Source organism: Myodes glareolus, chromosome 16 (genome assembly GCF_982192425.1).
Source record: "Myodes glareolus chromosome 16, mMyoGla1.1, whole genome shotgun sequence".
In the NCBI taxonomy this organism is placed as follows: domain Eukaryota; kingdom Metazoa; phylum Chordata; class Mammalia; order Rodentia; family Cricetidae; genus Myodes; species Myodes glareolus.
In genome coordinates this window covers 32,851,138-32,869,035 of record NC_142041.1, presented here as the reverse complement: position 1 = coordinate 32,869,035, position 17,898 = coordinate 32,851,138, and the positions used below count along the sequence as shown (strand labels likewise).

Here is a 17,898-nt window from a genome sequence, read left to right as displayed (position 1 = left end):
TCTTGGGCCCAGGACAACACACTCGTCAGTTATCTGCCCTCAGAGAGAGACTGGTTGCCTTGTGTGGCAGACTGTGCTGTAATAGTAATAACAGCTGTAAAACCTATATCGCCACTCATGGTTGTGGAATAGAATAATTTTTAACTATGTAAAGATGTGTTGCTGTTTTGTCTTGCTTGCCTAAGGCACCTGATTGGTCTAATAAAAACCAAACAGCCAATAACTAGGCAGCAGAGGGATAGGCTGGGCTGACGGCCAGAGAGACTAAGTAGGAAGAGGAATCTAGGCTAGAGAGAGGACCAAGGAGAAATAGAGGAAGAGAGCAGGGCCAGTTAGCCAGGCAGTCACCAGGCAGCCAGACACAGCGGAAGCAGGAAAGTAGGACATACAGAATGAAAGAAAGGTAAAAAGCCCCAAAGCAAAACATAGACGAAGAAAAACAGATTAAATTAAGTTATAAGAGCTAGCGGGTCAAGCCTAAACTAAGGCTGAGTGTTCATAACTAATAAGTCTCTGTGTGATTTGGGAGCTGGCTGGTGGGACAGAGAAAGTCTACAGTTGACAGTTAAGGACTTCCTGGTGCTGGGCTCTGGATGAACATTCTTTGTGTGCTATCTGAGAGGGTATGTTCTGTGAGGAGGACACTGATATTCTCCCCTGCTCTATAGACAAGGGTGAGGACCAGAGAGTGCCGTGTTCAGTGACCACACACAGTGTGTAGCAGAGCCAGGGATCCAGCACGGCTTGTTTGGAGCTTTGTTTTCTTCTCACTCCCTTCTTTTCTTCATTCATTCATTTATTCATTCACATTCATTCATTCATTCGTTATTTATTGTGCATGAGGGAATGCCTCCAGGTGAGTGTCCATAAGGAAGTCAGAGGACTACTTGAGGGAATCTCTCCTTCCATCGTAAGTCCCAAGGTCTGAAAGCTTGACCTCAAATGTCTTTGTCTCCTGGGCCATCCATCCCCTCAGCCCCTGAGTTCTTATCTTCTAGACTAGACACTGCTTCATCTCCAGCTCCGTATCTGGGAAGAAATCCATAGAGTTAGTTGACTTTTCCCTTATAGGTTTCCAAGGTGGCCCAGGACTGAGCTTTTGTCTCTCTTTCTTGTTCACTGGGTTCTGGTGACAGACGCCTTTACCCACTGAGCCGTCTTTCTATCTGCCCCCCAGACACATTAAAACAAGAGACCTATTCCTGTAACTTGTGTGTTTTTTCTTTATTACTTCTTTTTCCTTCCCCTTCTTCTTCTTTTTTCCCTTACCTCTTCTCTCTTTCTTTTCCTGTGCTAGCGATCACGCTCAGGGCCTTACGCATGTTCTCCTAAACTCCATACTTAGCCCCTATAACTTGCTTTTTGTTTGTTAAGCATTATGAAGTTTCATTTTATTTTTATATTATTATTATCTTACAAATGATCAAGTCGCATTGTAGCATTTGTCAGTCAGTTTGTCTTTGTCATTTCTCCCCGCTTCTCCTCCCTAGTGCCTTCATCTCCAGCCGCCTTTCTTCTGCCTTCCAGGGCCTGCCTTTCTACTATGTCTCGCTCCCTTTGGCCTCCAATCTAGTTTCATAGTCTACACCCACTCCTTTTTTATTAAAGATCAATCTTTTATATGTATGGTTGCTTAGCCTACATATGTCATGTGTGTGCCTGGTGCCCATGGAGGTCAGAAGAGGGCTTTTGATTCCCCAGGCTGGAGTTACAAACAGGTGTAAGCCACCATGCTGGTGCTGGGAATTGAACCTGGCTCCTCTGCAAGAGCAGCCAGAGCTCCTAACCTCTGAGCCACCTCTCCAGCCCCTATATCCACTTTTTCTTTAGTAATATACTTTGGAGAGTTTTCCACAACATGTGACTTGCACCTCTTTCTTTTAATTTTTCAATAGTTCACTTTTTAATTGATGTTATATATGTGCAACATACTTTTTGTTTGTTTATTTTTGAGACACGGTTTCTCTATATAGCCCTGGCTGTCCTGGAACTCACTCTGTAGACCAGGCTGGTCTTGAACTCACAGAGATCTGCCTGCCTCTGCCTCCCGAGTTTTGGCATTAAAGGTGTGCACCACCATACCTGGCCACATACAACATATTTTGAAGTATGCACGCATTTAGAATAATTATTGTGATAATAATCACATGTTTAACTTTAGTATATGTATTAATAGTTAATATTTATTATTTTAACAATTTTCAAGAATACTAGACAGATGTGAGAAGGCACATCTCCCTGCCCCCCAAAAAAGTAGAAAAAATTTAAATGCATTACATTATTGGAGCTGGAGAGATGGCTTAGCAGTTAAGAACACATGCTGCTCTTGTGTAGGACCTGAGTTCAGTACCCAGCATCCACATGGCAGCTCACAACCATCCATAACTCCAGTTTTGGGGGATCCAACACTATTTTGGGGCCACTGTTAGCAACAGGCACACACATAGTATACATACACACATGTAGCCAGAACACTCATACACATACAACAGAAGTAATAGATAAATATTTTAAATAAATATTTAAATATTTAAAAATATTTAAAATTTAAAAATATGTAAAAATAAATATTTTACAGTGCCCTGTAAACTGTCATCATGATGCTGGGCACCAGTCGTTCCCTCCTAACCTATGCTCGATATTTCATTGAGTTGCTGTACTTTGCTGTATGTATGTTTTGTGTGTGTGTGTGTGTGTGTGTGTGTGTGTGTGTGTGTGTGCAGGTAGAAACTAATGGTCAATCTTGGGTGTTGTTCCTTGGGGTAAGCTTCTACTTTGTTGGTTTGTTTTTGGTTTTTTGAGACAGGGTTTCTCTGTGTAGCCCTGGAACTCTCTGTAGTTTCTGGAACTCACTTTGTAGACCAGGCTGGCCTTGAACTCACAGATATCCACCTGCCGCTGCAGGGATTAAGGGTGTGTACAATCACTTCCCGGCCATACCTGGTGTTTCCTGCGCTTTCTAGAGATTGAATTTAAATCCACAGTCTTGTGCAGCAAGCACTTTATGGGATGATCTACAGCCCCAGCCCCAACTTGCTTCATAATATTTAACCAGATGCTCTTGATGGATATTTAGCAATATTGTAATATTTCTGCAAATATATTCGATTTACAAAGTTTTCAAGGAGCAGAAGGCATAAGAAATATGTATAAAGTTTCTATGAGAAAGACTCAAATAGGGTTACCAAACTGAGAGGTATATGAATTCTAAAAATTTTAAGTTTAACTTTATTATGTGTGTGGATGTTTTGCCTGCATGTATATCTATGCAACATTGCATGGCTGGTGCCTGTGGAGGTCAGATGAGGGCATAGGGTTCCCTGCAACTGGAGTGATGGACTTATATGAGCCAGCATGTGGGTGCTGGGAATTGAGCCCCGGTCCTCTGGAAGAGTAGCCAGTGCTCTTAAGTGTTGAGTCATCTTTCCAGCCCTAGCACGTCTGCATTTTAAATTTTGGTATGCATTACCAAATTATCTGCAGAGCGTTTGCATCAAGTGTTCTCTCAGAACAGTGTGGGACAGTGCTTATCACCCTGCAAACCACTGTTCCGAAACTTAGGGTCTCTCATTAAACACTTACTGTGTGCTTCTGTGTGCCTCGGCTCAGGGATCTAAAATGCATTCACTGTAGCTGGATGAAGATGTGTTGGTGAATTGCCATTCCCTTGGGACCGAGGGCTTCTACTTTTTTAGAAACTGACGCTGCAAGCTGGCGAGGTATTTGGTTTCAATTGAGCTTAATGGAAGCCTGTTAGCGAGTTTTAAAATAAGGACCAAGACAACTGAATGGTAAACGCGGTCTCCTGGGCCCCAGGAAAGAGGAAGCAGCGTCTGTGGGGTTGCAGGCTTTGAAGAACCCACTTTCCAGGAACAATCACGCATCTGCGTGGGTTCTTCAGTGACACGTGAGTTGCTGAAGACTAGTCATTCCTAGAGTGGGTGCTCCCTAATGGGCAGAGGCGCGCACAGATCCTGCAGGCATAGGGCAGAGCAGTTCCCACACACGGAGCGTGATGCTGCCAGTCACCATTTGTCAGCGCCATTCTCCCTGCGCATCGACTCACTGAATCCTCACAAACCTGTGACTGCTTGGGAGGGGATTTCTATGATGCCCGTTTTAAAGACAAAGGCCCTGCGATGGAGAAGACTGGTGTTTCGTCGTGGAATTAGGCCGCGACACAGTGGATGCTCAAAGTAAGGTTGCCGTCAAAGCCCACACTATGTCTCCATAGCTCCGCCTAATTGCACCTCATTTAAAAAATGATAAGGAATGACTTACTTTTCTTTCTTTTTTTTCTTTCTTTCTTTTTTATTTTTCGAGACAGGGTTTCCCTGTGTAACAGTCCTAGCTGTCCTGGAACTAGCTCTTGTAGACCAGGCTGACTTTGAACTCACAGGAATTCACCTGCCTCTGCCTCACAAGTGCTGGGATTAAAGGCATGCACCACCACTGCTGGCTTACTTTTTTTTTTTTTTTTTAAAAAAAGCAGGGTTTTACTGTATTGCCCTGCCTGGCCTGGAACTCACTATTTAGACCAGGCTGGTCTTAAATTCACAGAGATCTGTCTGCCTGTCTCCCAGGCGCTGGAATTAAAGGTGTATACTTTACTCCTTTTTTTTTTTTCACTCCTGAAGACTTAAGAAATTTAAAATTACTGGGTGTTTGCATCGCACGGCCTTTGACCCCAGCACTTGGGAGGCAGAGGCGAGCAGATCTCTGAGTTCAAAGCCAGCCTGGTCTACAAAGCAGGTTCCAGGACATCCAGGACCACACAGAGAAACCCCGTCTGGAAAAACAAAAACAAACAGGCAAAAAGCTAGAGAGAGAGAGAATATTTAAATTAATTTCTCTACGCTAAAGTATGCGAAGGGACGGGTAGGCTACTTGTGCTGTACCAAAATAGTAAGAATCAAATTAATTCTAAGTGCTGGCAAACGCACAGCAGGCGGTAATAGTCACCGCCAGTCACAATGACTGGGACGTTTGCTTTCCATGTACCCTTGCTTTGTGCACATCGTTTATGTGCACTGTTCTCAAGAGCCTTATCTTTAAAATGAGAACCATTTTACCTGCTTTGTAGGAGCCTCTGAGGAGCAGGTGTAATGACTGCTAATACCTGATGCGGAGTGCTTGCCTGGGTGAGTGCTCACCAGACTGCAGCTAAGGATGCTGATGCGGAGTGCTTGCCTGGGTGAGTGCTCACCAGACTGCAGCTAAGGATGCTGATGCGGAGTGCTTGCCTGGGTGAGTGCTCACCAGACTGCAGCTAAGGATGCTGATGCGGAGTGCTTGCCTGGGTGAGTGCTCACCAGACTGCAGCTAAGGATGCTGATGTGGCCAGCTGTTTCCTACCTGCCTCTTCCCCACCCCTCTCCCCTTCTTGCATTGTGCCAAGTGAACAGATCTAGGTTCATTACTGCTATAATGAGAAGGTCTCTTGTTAGCTGTCTTATTCTCGCTCAGTTCCTGTCCACAGCCCTGGAAACTGTTCTCTGCCCTCTGGCTTCCTCGAGTATCCTAGGACACACTGGGCTACACTGAAGGCTGGGTATAAACAGGGACAGCGCTGAAAGTCAGACAAGGCCAAGAGATTTTTAAAAGATTTATTTATTATTATTATTATATTATTAAATTATTAATTATGTGTATATGTGTACGTGTGTGTGAATGCAGGTGCCTACAAAGGTCAGAGGCATGGAATGTCCCAGGATCTAGAGTTACAGGCTATTGTAAACTGCCTAATGTGGATGCTGGGAATAGACTTCTGGTCCTCGGAAGACCCGCCTAGGAGCAATCTTAATATAAAAGATCTTGCAAAAGCATGCTGAGCCGAGAAGGTGATCCAGGGCTCTGCCCGAGGAAAGAGAGAGGGCAGAGAGGCCGCAGCTTTGTTGTTGTTTGTTTGTTTGGAGATGGGGTTCTCTGTGTAGCCCTGGCTGTCCTGAAACTCACTCTGTAGATCAGGCTGGTCTTGAACTCATAGAGATCCGCCTGCCTCTGCCTCCCCAATGCTGGGATTAAAGGCATGTGCCACCAAGCCCCTCCCCTGCCCTGTCCTGCTTCCAAAAGGCAGCATCTTAATGACCGGAAGACCAGCTTGACAGAAGGGTGCTAATTGTGGCCAGACATCAGGGTTGGTGGTAAGGGGGCAAGATGCTTAGGATAGAACAGAAAAGTCAGATGCTTCAGGAAATGGGGCATATAGCATGGATAAAGACATTGTTTGTTTGTTTACAGAAGTTAGGTATTAAATGTGTGGCACACTCCAAAACACCACTTCATTGTGGTTTTGATGACGAAAGATGTTTAGATAGGAATGGGATCAGGAGTCACCATCATCCTGGGACAAGGAACACCTCACTCTCTGCTGGAATTCTTGGCTTCACCTGTGACCAAAGCCTTATCTGCCTCGTGTCTCCTTGGCCAGCCTTTCCGGCTTTGTCAAGTCTTCATTTGGCCTCCTTCACAGCTGGACATGACACCCACAACTCCTACTTCAGGAGAGAAGTCATTTTATGTGGGCAGCTGTCGCCTAGCAGGGACGGTGCCAGGGGACATGTCTGCCATCAGACACAGACTCAGGATCCCTGCTTTCATGGCTCCTGCTTACACTTGGGAGTCCTCTAAGTGACTGAGTGTGGCTGTGAGAAGGAAAGGAACGAGGTCATGAAGAAGGCGTGGGCTCTCTCTCCTACCCAGTGGGGACTTCTTGGAGAGTGTAAGTCAAGGGAGTGTCGTGATCAGATTTACATTTGGGGAAAACTATAGTGACTGATAGTATTATCTCAATTGCATTAATATGGGATCAGTTGCTCCATCTCTCTAAACCTTCATTTCCTCACCTGTAAAGTGGGGATAATGATGCTCTGACCCCAAAGGCTAATGATAAATATTAAATGTGATAATATACATAGACAGTTTAGTGAATGGCAATCCCAAGGCAAGTGTCCACTGACTGAAAATGGTATTAATGATATAGTTAGAGGGGAGAGAAACTGGAGACAGGGAAATCAAATGTAGTTAGGCAATAACAATAGAAGAATGTCCTGCTGTAAAGATGTTCAGGCTGGGACATCTCACATCTCACTAATGACCAGAGTTACACTGCTTGCCATAGTGGGCTGGGTACGCTTTTTCCTGTCCTGCTCCATAGATAGCTGCAGTGGGACATACAGAATAATCTGCCCAAGAGAAAAGCGCCTTCTTTGAGCAATAGCATAAGAATAGCAGGTTGTTTGTGTTGGGAGTTGGAATTTCTCAGCTCCCTCCCATATGTACTGCAGTATTACGATTCTTCTCACAGCACTGTCTCCTCTTGTACACCAAAAGAGACAATGGAATATCTAATTAAAGACTAACTGGGTCCTTAATCTCACAACAGCCAGTGCTTGTGTGGTAATCAAAAGTGGAAGGGAGCCTGCTCAGGAGGAGGGAGGGAAGGGCAGAGGGAGGTAGAGAAGGTGGTAAAAGCAGTTAGATGGCGCAGAGGCCGGGTGAGTGGGTTTTGATTAGGCAGAGGTATCAACAGGCACAAAAGAAGCGCTGATACTCTTGGCAGAAGACACAATAAAAGGTGGAGAGGCAGGAAGGCCCAGGTCACGCTCAGGGACTAGAAGTAGCCTGAATAGATTACCTTAAAGTTCTGATGTCGGAGGGGAAGGAGAGGCTGGAATGGAGACATGGGGCCAGACTGATGACGGGAAGGGGCCTGGGCTTTCTTCTTCTGTGGTTTGATGACTTCTGGAAGTAACCATCAAAAGCTTTTCAGGAATTCAGACTTGTCTGTCTCAGGCGTCTCCTTCTGGAAGACCAAGGGCCCAAAGTGGCAGCCTGACATTCAATCTCCTTTGCTATGGTTGGGAAGTCAGGGCTGTAGCTGATTTCATTGGCCTGTTTTGCATTTATTATAGTGTGGCTTTTATAGTGTGTTAATTGAAATATTTCCAACTGCCAAAAACAATCACACTCAAAGTGCCCTGTCAGTTCTTTCATTGCCAGATAAATGTTTTACAGACATTTGCAGGGTAGGGTAACTGGACACATCCACAGGGCAGTGGTACCTGGACATCCACAGGCAGTGGTACCTGGACATCCACAGGCAGTGGTAACTGGACATCCACAGGGCAGTGGTAGCTGGACGCATCTTCAGGGCAGTGGTAACTGGGTCTTATTTTCTACTTTAGGCTGGTGGTATGGCTGGGGATTGGCCCTTCAGTGCTCTGTTGTGGGCTAGAAAGCTGTTGGATGTTATGATGCTTCCAGCCTTAGAGGTCAGAGCCTCTTCAAAGGGAGGCTCGTAGGGCCTAGTCATAGCTGGAAACCTTGGCATCCTAGATGAAATCTGAGCCCTGCTGCCTGCCTTCCCAGCCTGAATCCCAGCCCTGGCTGAAAAGTGCTTTTTTCCTTCACCTACAATCCCCTCTTTTCACTGTCCAAGCTGTTCCCAAGGACCCCATGACTGTAAGTGCTGTGGTAGATGGTCTAGTCTACCCCTTCATTTCACACATTAGATTTTGTCTGATGAAACATTTTTTCTGTCAGTGTCATTGTTCTTTTTCTCACCTGATGTTTTTTCCTTAAAAAAAAAAGAAAGAAAAAGAAAAATCTCTGACTGGAGAGATGGTTCGGTGATTAAGAGTCCTAGCTACTCTTTCAGAAGATGTTAGTTTGGGTCACATCACCCTTGTGGGGTGGCTCACAACCGCTTACAAACTCAGTCCAGAGGCTCCTGTTCCCTCTTTTGACTTCACGGGTACCCAAACACATGTGACATAATACACAAGACACATGCACATACACATAAATAAAAACAGATTTTAAAAACAACATCCGCACCTTGACAATCTTGTTCTGTTGACACCCAGATAGGTTGTAGCCTCTGGCATCTTTGTGTGTAGCTCAGGCTGAGAAGGTACCACCCATACAGTCCTATAGCACCCTGTCACAGAAGGTACCACCCATACAGTCCCATAGCACCCTGTCACAGAAGGTACCACCCATACAGTCCCATAGCACCCTGTCACAGAAGTTACCACCCATACAGTCCTACAGCACCCTGGCACAAAGCTAGCTTTCAAAAGAACTTAGGCTTATTGAGTTAAGGTCATTGACACCACTCCCCTGTCCTTCATGAACTCTAAGTAAACTTGAACTTGAACAGGAGCCTCACCTTTTTGTCCTGTTTAGGAAACAAATCCCCTACAAATGTTTATCGAGTCGAACTGAGCATGTCACTATTTGCTAAACAGCTTCTGTCAATGGAAAAAAGACTGGGGTTTTGAAGAAAAGAGGGGTGTTGTTCTTGTTGTTTTGGTTATTTTGAGACAGGGTCTCTCTGTGTAGCCCAGGCTGTCCTGGAACTCACTCTGTAGACCAGGCTGGACTCAGAGATCCACCTGCCTCTGCCTCTTGAGTCCTGGGATTACAGGTGTGCCACCAAGCCCAGTTGGAAAAAAGGTTCATTTCGCTCACAGTTCTGCATCAGTCTGCTGAGGTGAGCACCACATGGCAGAGCTAGCACAGGAGGAAGGATCTCATCTTAGGTCAGCCGCAAAGGGAGAAGGAGGTGCCAGGCTTGCTCCTTTTATAGTATTCTCTCTGAGAGCTACAACATTACAGGTTACAGCACTGCCCTAATGCCTTCCGATGGCGTGTTCACAATATCCCGAGGGCTTCCAGCTAGGACCCTTAAAGGTCCTATTGCTTCCCAGTACCCAACCCGGTGACCAGGCCTGCAAACATGTGAACTTTGGGAAGACATTAAAACTATATGCTCTTGGGAACATGTCATTTAAATTTTTCTTTTAATTCATTTACATTGTGTATGGGTATTTTGTCTGTATGCGTGTCTGTGCACCATGTGTGTGCCTGGTCAGAAAAGGTGTCAGGTCTCCTGGAACCAGAGTTACAGATGGCTGTAAATCTCCATTGTGAGTACTGGAAATCAAGCCCATGTCCTCTGGAAGAGCAGCCAGTGCTCTTGATTGCTGAGCCATCTTTCCAGCTTCCCCACTCCAGCCCCTGCACATGAAGTTTTAATGTATAGAACTGGAGGTTATCATGTTCCCTTCTGTACCTTTCACTGATGAGGATGCTAAGCTCAGAGCGGAAAACCTTTCCCAAGGTTGTCATCACCACTGAGGTTTGATGGAATTCTTTAATCTATTCTGTAAGTCATCCGAATACCTTCAATATTTGGGCATTACAGGTACTGGAGATAAAGTAATAGTCCACCCAATTAAGCATCTGCTCATATGGTTCTATATTTACCCCAAACAGGAGTTTATGAACAGGAGTTATGAGTTGAAGTCCCATATTGCCCAGTTCGGGGCTGAACACTTGGTATACACTTTCTTTTCCTGCCGCTGTCCCCCAGTGCTGGAGTACAGGCTTATACCACCATGCCTGTTTGCTTTGCATTTGTTTGATTTTTTTGGACAGGCTCTGGCCTGAAACTAACTATGTATACCAGGCTTGTCTCAAACTCGCAAAGATCCACCTTTCTCTGTTTCCTGAGTGCTGGGATCAAAAGTGCTGCTATGTTCTGTGCAAGCGTGTGTGTGAGCATGCGAGTGTGTGTGCCGCAGCACTTATATGGAGGTCAGAGGCCAATTTGTGGGAGATTCTTCCCTCCTCCTACCATGTGGGTGGGTGCCAGGGATAAAACTCAGGTACCGGTCTTATCAGTAAGTGCCTTTACCCACTGAATCATCTCATTGGCCAACCAATCCTGGTTTTATGTGTTACTAGAGAGTGAATTCAGAGTTTTGTGCATAGAAGTCAGCATTCTACCAACCAAGCTCCATCCTCAACTCTTAGAATATATGTCAAAAATATTTGTTGGGCTGGAGAGATGGCTCAGAGATTAAGAGAACTGGCTGCTTTTCCAGAGGACCCAAGTTTAATTCCCAGCATGGCAGCTCACAACTGTCTACAACTCCAGTTCCAGGGTATCTGACACCCTTACACCAATGCACATAAAATAAAATTAAATAAATTACTTAAAAATATATTTGTTGAACTAGTTACAAGTAAGAAGTTCCCAGTGTTAAGTTTCTCGGGCTACTCCTCATGGGTTAGTTGTGGTGATGCTGAAACAGGGTTGCCTCAGATACAGGAGCTCCTTGACTCACCTAAGAAGCACTTGCTGCCATTGCAGGTGACCCAGGATGGTTTCTGAGAGCTGGGAGAGTTCACAGCCCTTTGCGGCGAAGTCCTTGGGCAGAAGCCTCCTTGAGGCGTAGTTGATGCTGTTCCCCTGCTGTCTCACCTCTGACTCACCTTTTGTTTTTATCCTCCTTTAGAGTATCAGTGTGACCAGAGGAGCCAGGAAGAGGGTAAGTGTTGGGACCACCAGGCACCAAACAAGATGTTGGTGGCATTTTGGCTATTGGAAATTAACCACATAGTTTTAGAAAATTTGAGCAAGCTAGAAGGACCCTAAAATTATGCTTAAGCTACTACCCTAAAATTGCTTTTTATTTAACATGCAATGTTATATATTCCCAGATATTTTTATGTACATAAAAGAAAAATAAATATATATTTTTAAAAGTAATAAAACAGTATTTATTATTTTATAACCATTTTAAATGTAAATATTTGGGTACTTTCTATGCTAATATACTTTATTATAACACTTGAAATTATTGCATAAGTTTCAACCATATATCCCTTAAGGTCATGTCTTAATGTGTTCCGCCATGCCTTGCTTTAGAAGAAGAACATTTCCTCTTTTTCACCATTATGACCATCCTTCTACCACCTGTGTCTCTGGGCGTGGTTGTGGCTTGCTTGCTTGCTTGCTTGCTTGCTTGCTTGCTTCCTTCCTTCCTTCCTTCCTTCCTTCCTTCCTTTCTTTCTTCCTTTCTCCCTCCCTTCCTCCTTCTCTCCCTTCATCCTTCCCTCCCTCTCTCCCTCCCTCCCTCCCTCCCTCCCTCCCTCCCTCCCTTCCTTCCTTCCTTCCTTCCTTCCTGTCTTTCTTTATGAGTCAGGATTTCTCTGTGTAACAGCATTGGCTGTCCTGGAACATGTTTTGTAGACCACACTGGCCTAAAACTTCACAGAGATTCACTTGCCTCTGCTTCCCAATTGCTGTGATTAAAGGCATGCGCCACAGCCTGGCTAGTTATTTTCTTATTGTAAATTCCTAAGTATAAATATTTGAGTCAAAGAATATAAACAGTTATTAGACCTGGGTAAATATTTCCACGTTCCTCTTTAGAAAGGTTGTGCCCTTTCCTGGGAGCCCACCTTTCAGAAGGTTCTGCTTGTTGTTTTCCAGTTTCATTGGGAAACACAATATTATTGCTTTGTTTCAATGTCTTTGACTGTGAGTAAAGATGAACATTTCAGATCCCCACGGCCACTTTGGCAAGGCATTTAACAATGCAGAACTTCTTTTTCTGGACTCCTTTTGGCTTCAAGGAGCAAAGTACAAGACAGTATTTGTTTTAAGAGTCATTTTTTTAAAAAAAAGTAATCTTGATGTAGCAGATTGGAAGGTCAAGTACAAATTTGGATCGCACTGGTTGGAGAACAGTTTGGGCTCTCTGGCTGTCTAAGCACATTGCATAAAGTATTGGGCAACTGGTCATGGACTTCAGCTTCTAGGCTTTGTTGAAGGCAATAGGAAGAGCCGGTTCATCTGATGCCCTGCTGGGGCCAAAAGACCCACAACAGTGTTTCAGGTGAGCCCTGACCCTGACATAGAGGTGGTTATGGTCTCCCAGGCACCGAGAAACCTAGCATCCGCAGTTCCTTTGGAGTCTTCCATGAGGAGTCTTTCTGTGCACAGTAGATAGAACTTGGCTTCAGGGAGGACTTGTGAATAAAGGGGATTCCTGCAGCATCCCTTGCTTGCTCCAGCAGTTTGGGCCCTCCTGACCCTACTGCTGTGGTTTTGTTCAGGATGAAGACTCAGGAACGGATGTGGGAGAAGGAACTGATGAGTGGTCCCAATCCAGAGCCACGGTTCGACCCCCTGACCAGCTGGAGTTGACTGATGCGGTGAGTGAGCAAACTTCATCCCCTGCTCATCTCATCTCCTCCAGCTTCGGATGTGGGGGTCTTCCACAGGGTAGATTAGAGGCTTGCACAGAGCTTACAGGTACCCCGAGGGGGGCAAGTCTCAGAGGCAATGGGAGGGGAAACTTTCTGACCCTCTTGGTGTTTGTCTCCCTCAGGAGTTAAAGGAGGAGTTCACTCGCATCCTGACAGCCAACAACCCACATGCACCCCAGAATATTGTCAGGTACAGCTTCAAAGTAAGTCATCCCCTCTTGGGCAGTGCTGGGCACATTGCACAAGGCTCCAGGCCACTATACAAAGTCACTTGTAAACCGAGGTCCTTGGCTAGAAACTGGGGTTTTGCATGGAATGATCCAGAGATGTTTGAAATTTTTTTTTAATTTTAGTACATTTTATTTGGAAACACACACACACACACACACACACAGAGAGAGAGAGAGAGAGAGAGAGAGAGAGAGAGAGAGAGAGAGAGAATACACATGTGCACAAAAGAAAGAAGAGCAGGAGAGAGTAGATAGGGTTCCAGTGTGCATGCAGAGCTCAGAGGTCAGAGGACAATTTTCCAGAGAAGATCCAGGGCATCAAACTGAGGTTGTCAAGCTTGGCAGCAAGTACCCCCATCTGCTAAGCCACCTTGCAGGCCCCTTTGGAATTTTTCAGTCAGTGAAAAAGTCTTGCTAACTGCAAAGCCTTCAGGACCTGAGGAGTTGTTTTCATTTGTTTGTGGTGCCAGGGACTGAATCCATTAAAGCCAGGGCTTTGCTCATACTGATCAAGTCTCTGCCAATGAGCTACATCCCAGCTTTTGAATATATTTTTATTTTTAAGAATATTGAAAAAAAAGAAATTTCAGCCAAATTGAAAAAAAAAAGAATATTGAATCATTTGGTTAGAAAATGATTTTTTTTTTTCAAGCAGGCAGATTTCAGCAAGTTCGAGCCCAGCCTGGTCCTCTAAGTGAGTTCCAGGACAGTCGGAACTATTACACAGAGAAACCCTATCTCAAAACCCCACCCCCCAAAAAAAGAAAAGAAAATTATTTCTTTCAATATTTCCAAAACACAGAACACATTTTCCACCAGCACAAAGTACTGGCTCTTTAGAAGCTTAGCTTTTCCTCCAGCAAGACACCTGGGCAGAATAGAGTCCTCTCTGCAAGAGATGTTGGTCTCACATTACACAGGGCCTTCCCATCTGAGAGGAATTCTGGCAGGCTCTGGGCACAGAGTCTCTTGATATGTGAGCCAGCCAGGCAGGTGGATGACTCCCAGGGCCATCTTTTAATGACCATGGTGTGAGCAAGTTTTTAACAGACAACCTGCATCAGTTCTTCATAAGAGACAGCACCATGTTTTAGACCACAGCAGGTCAGCTCCGGAAAGGACTGGAGAGAATTTCAGAGTGCTTTTGAGCTAAAGTGGTAGTCATGTCTCTGTTTCTTACTTCACTTTGAGGCCTTTTAGATCCACTCCTACTGTGTGCCAGTCTCAGATCCTAGATGAAGTATTTTTACATAGGATGCCCCAGACCCTCAGGTACAACTCTCAACACAACCCGTTTCTTTACATTTCTGTCTTAGCTTTGTTTCTTAGAAACAGACTCTCATGTAAATTCCTGGTCCTCCGGCCTTCACTCCTGAGGCTAGGGTTACAGGTGTGCACTGCCATGTTAGGCTTAGAACATTTTCCCCCAGAAAGCGTCACACCTCATAGCTGTGATTACTCAACTCTCCATCTCCTCTAGCCTGGGAAGCACTAGGTTAATTTTTGTCTCTAGACTTGTGTATTCTGGACATGTGAAGAGATGGCTCCTATAGTTTCTCATCTTTTGTGACTGGCTTCTTTCATTCAGCGTGATGTTTCCAATTCATATGTTATAGCATATGTCAATACCCCGTGTCTTCTTATTGCCAAATAATATTTTATATTCTATGAATATGCTTCATTTTCTTTATTGTTCAGTTGATGGACATTTGGATTGTTTCTTCTTTGGGCAATTCTAAATAATGCTGCTAAATAATGAACATCTGTGTATGTCTTGTGAAAATTTCATGAATATACTGCTTCTTATTCAGATTGTGTAGTCGGCTCCTCCACAAAGACGTTGAAGCAAATCCAGATATGTTTCCCAAAAGATGCTATTCAAGAGTTTTGCTAATGACCCCCACATGGCAGTTTACAGAGGTTGGAGGAGAGCTGTCTGTCACTCCCTAAAGTCATGTTAGACAAGGTTATACCTTCCTGTACCCTGTCTTGACATTAGAAATAGGGGCCTGCCGGGACTCAGTGGCCAGCTGTGGCAGGTGCATCTCGGGGTTGTTTTTCCTGCTTCAGTGTCCTCTTCCTGCTCTTCCTTTGAGTGACCTGCCAGCTGGCTCCAAGGGACACTCACCTTAGCTGTGCTTGCAGTATCTCTTGGCTTGTCGAACATTCTCCCACACAGCTGTCTCTACACGGTTGGTTCTGAGAGGTCTGGTTTTAGGTTCCAAAGCTGCTACTCTTTCTTCATGTGCTAAAGAATCCAAATTCCATCCCTAAGTTGAAGAGGAAGTTTCCGGTCAGCTGTTGAGGACAGGATGGAGGTGACGTCTTAGAGGGAAACTGGATGGATCGTTCGTTCTCATGGGAACCTCCACCAGACTATCAGTTACTGCCTCATTGAGCATTAATGAGCTACTATGTGTTAGGCATTGTGTTAATGGATTGCTTTCATTATTGTGAATACTCATAGGGCACCTACTATGTGTTAGGCATTGTGTTAATGGATTGCTTTCATTATTGCGAATACTTACACTTCCTTGAAATTGGATGCCATTATTATTTTATTTGATAGAAGAAAGAATCCAGGGCCTGCGGGTTTAAGATAAGGTCGTGAGGATAAGGAGGAGCGGACCAAGGACTTGACTCCAGCTCTGCCAACAAGGACACTTCCTGTCCCCCGTCCTTTACAGAGAGAAAGGCCTTCATAGGGACTTTGATTTTGTGGTTTTGTTGTAGTTGTTGTTGTTGTTGTTGTTGTTGTTGTTTGAGACAGGGTTTCTATGTGTAACAGTCCTGACTGTCCTGGAACTCTCTCTGTAGACCAGGCTGGCCTCAAACTCAGAGATCCTCCTGCCTCTGTCTGCCAAGTGTTGAGATTAAAGGCCTGTGCCACCACTGCCCAGCAAGATTTTTTAATCTCAGAGTGCCATATAAATATAATTATTTTCCACATGATGTAAAATGGTTGAAAGAACTGTTTTAAAGAAGGGAAGAGACTTCTGGTCTCCAAATCCATTTTTGAGTTGCTAGGAGGCCAATCAACACGATATCCACAGGAACTCCTGACCATGGGCTCTGCAAAAGCAGGAACCGTGTCTGTTGTTGCTCAACTTTATGTCCTGGGCACCTAGAAAATACTTGGCTCATGATAGCTGCTCAAAATTATTTGTTGAACGAACAAATACGGTTTCCTGGGCTTGAAGCCCAGTCCTGCTTCTCATCTGCTATGTGACCTGGACAAGTGCCAAACCCAAACTTTCTCTGGACCTCTGTGGTCCTCTTGGACAGAAATAGCAGACAAGAGATCTGGTCACCTCTGATGTTCTGGTCCCTCTGACGTCCATTAAAGTGGCATGGCAAGGCTGTGCTAGGTGTTTGGACAGTTATGTCTGACCTGCCCAAGGTGAGGCAGGTGAGCTGGGAACCCCTTGGCATGAATGTAGGCGACAAAGCCCCTGAACCATGGATAAATATGAGCTGCTTCAGGCTGCATGCAGAGGGTATTTAAGAATACGTCTTTAAGGCTGGGTGTGATGGCACGTACCTTTAATCCCAGCACTTAGGTGGTAGAACTAAGTGGCACTCTGAGTTTGAAGCCTGCCTGGCCCACAGAGAGTCCCAGGCCACTGTGGGCTATGTAGTCAGACTCAATCTCAAAATAAATAAATAAATAAATAAATAAATAAATAAATAAATAAATAAATAAAAAATTAAAAATGAGTCTTTGATGAGAACTTACAAAAAAAGAAAACTCATTTATTTGTCTTTTTTCTCCTCAAGCAGAAATTTAGTGAAAACATTAAGGATTGGGGGTTATAGTCCCTGTAGCAGAGGTGGATTGCTAACTTAGAGCCATGGTTCTCAATATGTGGGTCATGACCCCTTTGGGGGCAAACAACCCTTTCACAGGAATTTCCTAAGACCATAGGAAAACATAAATATTTACATTACAATTCATAGCAGTAGCAAAATTACAGTTATGAGGTAACAAATAATTTTATGGTGGGGGTCACCGCAGCATGAGGAACTGTGTTAAAGGGTCACAGCACTGGGAAGGTTGAGAACCATTGCTCTAGAGGATTCAGGCAGACTGCTTTCTGATGCCAGCCCTTTGTGGGATCCTCTCTTTTCAGGAAGGCACATATAAACTTATTGGCTTTGTCAACCAACTGGCGATTCACTTCAGCCAGGTGGGGAACCTGATCCCCAAAGACTCGGATGAAGGACGGCGACAGCACTACCGAGAGGAGCTGGTGGCAGGTAGGACACGGGCCTAAGGCTGCGGCCCTCTGGACAGGCCTGGGAGCTAACCCAGGTCATGGGGAGCCCAAGGGACAAGCAGGGCCTGGCAGGCAGGACTGAGCTGGCCTGGACCCTGAACTCATCCGCAGTCTCCTGTCAAGGTTCCCAGGAATCGGCCAAGGTGGTGACTTCAGACACAGAGATCCTGGAGGAGGAGGAAGAACCCAAAGAAGCAGAGACCGAAGCTGGGAGCCAGACAGACGTGCCTGCTGCAGCCGAGGTGCAGCCTCCTCTGGCCCGCCCCCATCCTGCCAGGCCAGGGCTTCCTTCCCCTTGCTCCTGATTGTCCACTGTCTCCCTCCCA

At 45.1% G+C, this 17,898-nt stretch overlaps 1 protein-coding gene across 1 annotated transcript in view; it reads left to right on the top strand.

The window, feature by feature from the left end:
* The window catches only part of Dnai1 (dynein axonemal intermediate chain 1), a 67,880-nt gene that overhangs the window by 14,028 nt on the left and 35,954 nt on the right, over nucleotides 1–17,898 (top strand). The window contains exons 2-6 of the mRNA XM_048420572.3: nucleotides 11,307–11,339; nucleotides 12,913–13,011; nucleotides 13,188–13,268; nucleotides 17,426–17,552; nucleotides 17,696–17,814. Of these exons, the coding sequence (XP_048276529.1) occupies nucleotides 11,307–11,339; nucleotides 12,913–13,011; nucleotides 13,188–13,268; nucleotides 17,426–17,552; nucleotides 17,696–17,814 (459 nt within the window). The remainder of the gene's footprint in view (nucleotides 1–11,306; nucleotides 11,340–12,912; nucleotides 13,012–13,187; nucleotides 13,269–17,425; nucleotides 17,553–17,695; nucleotides 17,815–17,898) is intronic.